The following is an 8,745-nucleotide window of genomic DNA, read 5'->3' on the forward strand; positions in this document are numbered from 1 at the left end:
AGTTTCAATTCGAGCCTCTCGAACGGTCCCTGTGGTCCCTTGGCCTTGAACCTTGTTGGGGCGCGGCAGTGTGTGGCCTGTCCTGCTCAGCTTAAGCGGTCGATCCAGCTGTTGGCGTGGGGGAGGATAAATCGGGACGGGGATTACACAACACCTGTTGGCCACATCCGGGGTCCGAACCGCCTGTCCATACTGCCGCAATAGCAATCTGTGCCCAATATCGACGAAAAAACTGCCGGCCCCTGGACAGTCTACGCAAAAGGTCTGAAAGAAACTGCCAGCCCGAACGGCATCGTCGGTAGTCTACACGCGAAAACCAAAAAAGACCGCCAGCCCCAATGGCCTCATCTGCAGTCTACACGCGTGGTCGGAAGAACTGCCAGCCCGAACGGCATCAAGCAGTCTAAGTGCGAACTACTAGCCCGAACGGCATCAAAGTAGTCCAAGCGCGAGGTCTGAAGGAACTGCCGGCCCGAACGGCCCCATAAGCAGTCTACGCGCGCGGCGGGAGAGCTGCCAGCCCGAACGGCATCGTAAGCAGTCAACGTGTGAGGTCGGGAAAACACTGCCAGCTCGAACGGCCTCATATGGGTCTATGCACGAGTTCCAAACATGGTCAGCCCATATAGCGTCGTGGTAGTCTCGGTGTAAGACGTGAGGCGTCACGATTTCTGGGGGTTGGGGCCAGCGTTCCTGTAATTGCTGTGGCATACTCCACGGAAACTGGTGGAGCCTCCCGGAGTGTGCCGGTAGCCGGAGCCGGGGTAGGGCTTATGCCGGTTGCCGGGGCTTTCTGTGTACGCCATGCTGCCGCCACCCGGGCTGCTGGCGGGCCGCATGAGCCCGTTATCGATGGTCATAGCTTCGTCCATCTGGACGTCTTCGAATTTGCGTTCTCCCGTCGCCCAGCGGCCGGACGGGTTGAAGGCTTTGCTCCTGAATGTAGAATAGTACCGCATGATGAACTCCGCCTTCCTGTTCATCGTGGCGTTCATGGCGCCATTGTATGCGGCTAAACGCAAGTCGACAATGTTAGTTAAACGAGTAGCAGCTTTGGCGAGCGCCTGACCCTCCGCGGAGGTAGTGTCCGCCACTGTTGAGATAATAATGTTGATTTGCTCGTAACGCTAAGAAAAAAGACGGTGCAACACAAAACTAGAGGACACTGTCCCAGCAGCGGGACACACCTCTTGGTAATAGTCAAAACAACGGCAGTTAAAGAACCAATGCGCCTGTGGGACCCAAGTAAGGAGCTCGGCGTCCCCTGCCGTACTGGGTCCGGCATATGCATGCATGCTTGCACCCTACTTCCACGCACCACGGCAGTTCCTTCGCAATAACTTGCCTATCTCTACACTCATACTTCGCTTCGAGAAGTCGAAGCATTTCAGCCGAACTCCATCGATATGCTCTGAAGGCCCCTCAGCCCTTCGTTATGAAATGAGCACGAATGAGCACGAAACGACAACTAGATGAAGGGATTCCCGGGTATCGAAGGGAAGCTGGTTCCCAGAGTGTATCAACCGAGTCTAATACAATGACCAGCAGTGAATTTGACAAAGTGTCCTGCTCTCATCCAAAGTCAGACCTGTGCCTAAACGCGAATTCTTTGTCAATATGTTCTTTTTCAATATGTTCTTCTTTAAACGTCTTACTTATAACACTCGTAGAAATTGCGAATACTTTAGTTTTTGGTGCTTATGTGAGCTCGAATGGGCTGGGGACCGGAAGGCACATAAATTAGGTCCCTCGCCGGTCCCACGGTCGTACATTCCCGGTCCCCTGGCCCTAGATATGCCCTACATAACCGCTCATGTACGGCTTTGGCGATTATGGCTTCAATATCCTCTCCATCAAACAAATATCTTCATTACGAAAGATCAAAGCATGCAGCCATAACTCCCAACTCAGTCGAGCACGATATGGGCCAAGTATTGTTGCTAATCGGAACCGCTTCAAGTGAGAAGGAATTCGGAACAGCTTCAATTGGGATAAGGGATTTGTGTTATATTTTAGTATGCCTTGTAGCAACGTTAAAATAGAACTCACCGCCACTCACTGTCGCTGAACTAACTTTAGTTATTCTTGGCTGACGTCCAGCCGGGAATGGAGGCGGGTGGCCACCGTGAGGAGGAATTGGGCTCGCTTGGAGAGTTGATATGGGAGGGAGGCTCGGGGCTCTTATGTGTTTTATGTGGGGCATTGAAAAGCTGTCGTACTCCGATATGGCTATCAGAATACGGCAGTTTTTTTATGTAGGCAGGTAGTGGTGGGCCACATCTGTGCCAGGGTTGTTTTTCCTTGTGGATTCGTTACCCGTTGCCCTCTTTCTTGGTCCTGATGCTATGGAGGGTGGCTGGGGCTGGTTGGGGGAGGGGGGCGTGTGTGTTTCGCCGACGTCATCGACGTGCCTGACCTAATTGTCATGTTCCCATCCACGTCCTGCACGTGCAGCAGGCCTCGGAAGATGGGGCCGACATCCATCCAGGAATGGAGGTAAGATGGGAGGGAGGGTCGGGGCTCTTGTGTGATTTACGTGGGGCATCAAAATGCTGTCGTACTCCGATATGGCTATCGGAGTACGGCAGATTTGTTTGATATAGGCAGGTAGTTGTGTGGCACAGCTGTGCCAGGGTTGTTTTTCTTTGTGGATTCGTTACCCGTCGCCCTCTTCCTTGTTCCTGATGCTATGGAGGGTGGCTGGGGCTGGTTGGGGGAGGGGGGCGTGTGTGTTTCGCCGCCGTCATCGACGTGCCTGACCTAATTATCATGTTCCCATCCACGTCCTGCATGTGCAGCAGGCCTCGGAAGATGGGGCCGACATCCAGCCAGGAATGGAGGTAAGATGGGAGGGAGGGTCGGGGCTCTTGTGTGATTTACGTGGGGCATCAAAATGCTGTCGTACTCCGATATGGCTATCGGAGTACGGCAGATTTGTTTGATATAGGCAGGTAGTTGTGTGGCACAGCTGTGCCAGGGTTGTTTTTCTTTGTGGATTCGTTACCCGTCGCCCTCTTCCTTGTTCCTGATGCTATGGAGGGTGGCTGGGGCTGGTTGGGGGAGGGGGGCGTGTGTGTTTCGCCGCCGTCATCGACGTGCCTGACCTAATTATCATGTTCCCATCCACGTCCTGCATGTGCAGCAGGCCTCGGAAGATGGGGCCGACGTCCAGCCAGGAATGGAGGTAAGATGGGAGGGAGGGTCGGGGCTCTTGTGTGATTTATGTGGGGCATCAAAATGCTGTCGTACTCCGATATGGCTATCGGAGTACGGCAGATTTGTTTGATGTAGGCAGGTAGTTGTGTGGCACAGCTGTGCCAGGGTTGTTTTTCTTTGTGGATTCGTTACCCGTCGCCCTCTTCCTTGTTCCTGATGCTATGGAGGGTGGCTGGGGCTGGTTGGGGGAGGGGGGCGTGTGTGTTTCGCCGCCGTCATCGACGTGCCTGACCTAATTATTATGTTCCCATCCACGTCCTGCATGTGCAGCAGGCCTCGGAAGATGGGGCCGACGTCCAGCCAGGAATGGAGGTAAGATGGGAGGGAGGGTCGGGGCTCTTGTGTGATTTACGTGGGGTGTCAAAATGCTGTCGTACTCCGATATGGCTATCGGAGTACGGCAGATTTGTTTGATGTAGGCAGGTGGTGGTGGGGCACAGCTGTGCCAGGGTTGTTTTTCTTTGTGGATTCGTTACCCGTTGCCCTCTTTCTTGTTCCTGATGCTATGGAGGGTGGCTGGGGCTGGTTGGGGGAGGGGGGTGTGTATGTTTCGCCTCCGTCATTGACGTGCCTGACCTAATTGTTATGTTCCCATCCACGTGCTGCACGTGCAGCAGGCCTCGGTCGATGAGGACGACGTCCAGCCAGGAATGGAGGTAAGATGGGGGCGAGGGTCAGGGCTCTTATGTGGTTAAGCAGCCCCTCGCACAAATGTGTCCGGTCGTACTTCGCGAATAAACAGTTCGTACATCGTCCCAAAAAGTCAGGAGCGAATTTTGCCGCGCAGATGCGCGCGTGCGATTCACAAAATGCGCCTGTACAAGTGTATATAAATTTCTTGGAGGTGCGCCAGCGCATTGCGCAGGCGGTCTTGCTGGCCATAGTCGCACGCGGCATGCAGGCTGGACTATTGCGTGGCTGCTTTGCAGTAACTGAAAGCACCGAAAGCCTACGTCGTAGCTTGCAACTCTGTTCTCGTGAAACTGCCGCGGGAAGATGAAGCGTTCGGCGAAGAGGCAGTTGTATGCAGCACCTTGTTCAGAGTAAAGTCAAATTACAAAGTTGCGCAAAGTATAACATACATAAACTTAATTAAACATAAGAACAGATAAGACGTTTAGAGCCTTGTCGGTGACATGGACGCCGCTGTTGGCTTGGAACAGCTATTTGCTGTGCATAGGGATGTGCCCGTGTTAGCCGTGTTGCAACAGCTCAGGATGGATTTCAGCCAGCAACAGCTTCAAGAGCTGCTGCACAACCACCGGGAATGTCTTCAGTTGGGCACGTGTAGTTTTGGTCGGCGGGTTTTGGTCGGGGGGGGTCGCATCTCACCATTCAACTTAGCATGCATGTGCTCGGTTGAATGCTCGGTAGCGTGCGAGTTTACCCCTATCAGGATGTTTGTTTGCATATCCCTACAAGAGAGAGGACTTGCACCTATGCTGATGTTCGTTCCAAGAAGTGAACTGAGGACTGATTACGCTAATCTCACATTCCAATATGCCACTGCACTTTCCTCTCCAGCCTGGCCACATTCTCTTCCTCGCAAACGTACTTGGGCACCTTACGATCCAACACCTTACATGCTTTGGAAACGCGGGCAGCTGCTTCACAAGGACCCCCCTATTTTATGTGGGGCATCAAAATGCTGTCGTACTCCGATATGGCTATCGGAGTACGGCAGATTTGTTTGATGTAGGCAGGTGGTGGTGGGGCACAGCTGTGCCAGGGTTGTTTTTCTTTGTGGATTCGTTACCCGTTGCCCTCTTTCTTGGTCCTGATGCTATGGAGGGTGGCTGGGGCTGGTTGGGGGAGGGGGGTGTGTATGTTTCGCCTCCGTCATTGACGTGCCTGACCTAATTGTCATGTTCCCATCCACTTCCTGCACGTGCAGCAGGCCTCGGAAGATGGGGCCGACGTCCAGCCAGGAATGGAGGTAAGATGGGAGGGAGGGTCGGGGCTCTTGTGTGATTTACGTGGGCCGTCAAAATGCTGTCGTACTCCGATATGGCTATCGGAGTACGGCAGATTTGTTTGATGTGGGCAGGTGGTGGTGGGGCACAGCTGTGCCAGGGTTGTTTTTCTTTGTGGATTCGTTACCCGTTGCCCTCTTTCTTGGTCCTGATGCTATGGAGGGTGGCTGGGGCTGGTTGGGGGAGGGGGGTGTGTATGTTTCGCCTCCGTCATTGACGTGCTGACCTAATTGTCATGTTCCCATCCACTTCCTGCACGTGCAGCAGGCCTCGGAAGATGGGGCCTGACGTCCAGCCAGGAATGGAGGTAAGATGGGAGGGAGGGTCGGGGCTCTTGTGTGATTTACGTGGGGTGTCAAAATGCTGTCGTACTCCGATATGGCTATCGGAGTACGGCAGATTTGTTTGATGTAGGCAGGTGGTGGTGGGGCACAGCTGTGCCAGGGTTGTTTTTCTTTGTGGAATCATTAGCCATGTGTATCTTACTAAACCACAACTGGATGGTGGCGTCGGAAGACACCGATTTGGAAGAGTTTCGCCCGCTTAAATAGCGGAGGATGCGGCCATCCCATGAATCGTACAGCCAATTCCGAAAAGGCGCGGTCCAGTCCGGAATGGCATACCGTTGATCCATGCTTCCAATCGATGACGGGGCTCCACGAGCCAGGGACCACGTCCCAGTCGTAGCCTGTGCTACGACCCCCGCCCATACTTCTGCAAGTATGGACTTCCGCCTGAGGCGGCATTTACTTGTAGGCATCCCTGACAGCTTCCCGCTCGCCGTCTGACCCAGAGGTCGGAGCCATAAAGATCTGACAGAAAAGCGGCAAAATAGGCAGTTGGAATTCAGTTAGTTCCAGCAAACTTATCCAGTAACCGCACCAAGCGAAAAAGGAAAAAATTAGACAGAAAATGTATCAGTTTGGGCCCAGATTTAAGAAGCGGAATACAACAACTATCCCCCCTCTAGATGCAGCGTCCTCGATGCATGGCAAGAAACTGGCAGAGCAGAACCGGGCCAAAACACGCGGGAGTTAAAACACTTACCTTTAACCCGCAAATCTTACCTTGCCCGTGCTCGTTGCCGTGCTTCTTCCAGCAGAGGTTTTAGGTCAGGGGTAAAGTTAGCTTCTGGTTCCCAACTGTTGTGCTCAGCCGAGTACCCAGCCCATTTGACAAGATACTCATGCACAGTGCGCTTACGGCGGCGGTTTCTGCCTACTTTTCGGGAACGGTAATCCAGTATCCGTTCAACCGCGTAAATGTCTGCTTGCCTGAAAGCCAAGTAACTGGTCCTGGCTCCGTGACAGTAGGAGCAGGTTTTGGCTGAAGCGCAGCAGCAGAGTCAGTAGTACGGAAAGGTCGGACTAGAGAGACATGGAATGTGGGATGGATGCGCATGTCAGGTGGTAGTTGCAGCTCGACTGCAGTAGACCCAACCATGCGAACGACAGGAAACGGTCCCACCCAACGAGGTAAAAGCTTACCATCCGAGAACCATCCGCTAGAGATCTCAGGTTCTTAGTGCTCAGCATCACCAACTGGCCCTGCGAGAAGGTGATGGTACGTCGGGATTTGTTAAAGTAGTCCGCCGTACGTTGCTGTGCAGCTTCAAGGCAAGATTTAGCATCAGTCAGTCGGGACACAAAGGACTTGGCAAACGTCTTTGCTGCAGGCAAGTTGACGTCCAACTCCCGCCAAACAGGCAAGGCAGGGTTGTATCCGTAATTCAGGAAAAACGGACTTTTGCCAGTCGCGCGATTTACAGCATTATTAATCGCGAATTCAGCAGCAGTTAGATATGTGTCCCAGACAGAAGGCGTACGTCCGGCATAATTGCGCAACATATCGCCAAGAGTGCGATTCGTACGTTCTGTCTGTCCATCAGTCTGTGGGTGATAGGCGGTGCTCAGGTTAACACGCATGCCTAACAGATCACCCAGGGTGCCCCAAAATCTGCTGGCAAATTGCGATCCGCGGTCGGTCACAACGTTCTTGGGGACACCATGCAAACGCACTATGTTGTCAAAGAACAGACGTGCAGTTTGCTCAGCTGTGCAGGATGATACCGTAGGTGCCAGGTGCACCATTTTCGTGAGTCGGTCTACCATGACCAAAACGGCATCGAATCCCCCCTCAGTTTTGGGCAAAGCTACAATAAAGTCCATGGTAACGCTTTCCCAAGGGGCGGCCGGCACAGGCAAGGGACACAGGAGGCCGTGGGGCTTACCAGACAGGACTTTATTGCGTTGGCACAGCTCACAGTTCTGGACATAGTTCTCAGCGTCCTTAGCCATCCGAGGCCACCAGAATTGACGACGGAGAACCTCGACCAGACGGGTGCAGCCAGGGTGCCCAGCCAGCGGGTCGTCATGAAAACGTGACAGGAGATCATGACGCAGCAAGTCATCATTCGGAACGACAACCTGCCGAAAAGTACCCTCAGTGCGGATCCAAAGGCCACTGTTACGGGTTAAATGGCCAGTATTGTGGTTATCGGAAAACCAGGGATCCGTGGCATAGGCAGCTCGAAGTCGTTGCACAAGTTCAGAGGGCACAACGGGTGCTGCAGCACGGCTGCGTGTAACGACTGACAGAATGGCTGCATGCAGACAAGGGTGCCGACTTAAAGCATCAGCAACGTTAAGGATGCCTTGCAGGTATTCCCATGTGAAGTCAAACCGGCTAAGATATTCCATCCACCGGGCTTGACGACGGTTAAGGGTAGGCACGCCTTGCAGAAATGTTAGGGGTTTGTGGTCGGTTTTGAGGGTGAACGGCCGACCCTCCAGATAACACCGCCACTCCTTAAGCGCGTGCAGTACAGCAAGAAGTTCTTGTTCCCCAGTGGTATAACGGGTTTCAGCCCCCGAGAACTTCTTACTAGTAAAAGCAATTGGTCTCCCGTTTTGCAGCAGTACTGCTCCCGTACCATGCAAGGACGCATCAGTTACGACCTCCACACGGAAAGGTTGGGAGTAGTCCGGGAAACGCAGGATGATGTCTTCAGAGACAACACGCTTAAGTGTATCGAACGCTTGCTGGCAGTCAGGACCCCAGCAGTCAGGAGATACAAAAGCCCCTTTACGTGTCAGATTTGTCAGAGGTGCAGCAATAATGGCATAGCGTTCGATGAACTTACGGAAGTAGTTCGTCAGCCCCAAGAACTTCCTTAGTTCTTGTAAATTGGTCGGGGTAGGCCAGTTCCGTACAGAAGCAGTCTTACGGGGGTCCATGCGGATGCCATCCTTGGAGACGATGTGACCAAGGTATTCGACCTGAGGCTGGGCCCAGTGGCACTTAGAACGCTTGGCAAACAGTTGCTCACGCCGCAAAATTTCAAAGACCAGTCATAAATGCTCCAGGTGCTCTTCACGTGTCTTTGAATAGACCAGGATATCGTCTAGGTAGCAAACGACAAAACGGTCTATGTAGGGCCGAAAGGTTCGGTCCATCAGGGCTTGGAACGTGGCAGGAGCGTTCGTCAAGCCGAAGCTCAGCACAGTATACTCGTAATGACCAGAGGGCGTACGAAATGCAGTTTTCGGAATATCGA

General features: G+C 53.3%; 1 protein-coding gene across 1 annotated transcript in view; it reads left to right on the forward strand.

Moving 5' to 3' along the window:
- Window positions 1–1,617: 1,617 nt before the first annotated feature.
- Window positions 1,618–8,745, forward strand: part of VOLCADRAFT_99845 (uncharacterized protein) — a gene marked incomplete at both ends in the record, with an annotated part of 9,087 nt that continues 1,959 nt past the window's right edge. The window contains 9 exons of the mRNA XM_002958518.1: window positions 1,618–1,815; window positions 2,455–2,496; window positions 2,799–2,840; window positions 3,143–3,184; window positions 3,487–3,528; window positions 3,831–3,872; window positions 4,741–4,919; window positions 5,111–5,152; window positions 5,454–5,496. Of these exons, the coding sequence (XP_002958564.1) occupies window positions 1,618–1,815; window positions 2,455–2,496; window positions 2,799–2,840; window positions 3,143–3,184; window positions 3,487–3,528; window positions 3,831–3,872; window positions 4,741–4,919; window positions 5,111–5,152; window positions 5,454–5,496 (672 nt within the window). The remainder of the gene's footprint in view (window positions 1,816–2,454; window positions 2,497–2,798; window positions 2,841–3,142; window positions 3,185–3,486; window positions 3,529–3,830; window positions 3,873–4,740; window positions 4,920–5,110; window positions 5,153–5,453; window positions 5,497–8,745) is intronic.

Source organism: Volvox carteri (assembly GCF_000143455.1).
Source record: "Volvox carteri f. nagariensis unplaced genomic scaffold VOLCAscaffold_97, whole genome shotgun sequence".
In the NCBI taxonomy this organism is placed as follows: Eukaryota; Viridiplantae; Chlorophyta; class Chlorophyceae; order Chlamydomonadales; family Volvocaceae; genus Volvox; species Volvox carteri.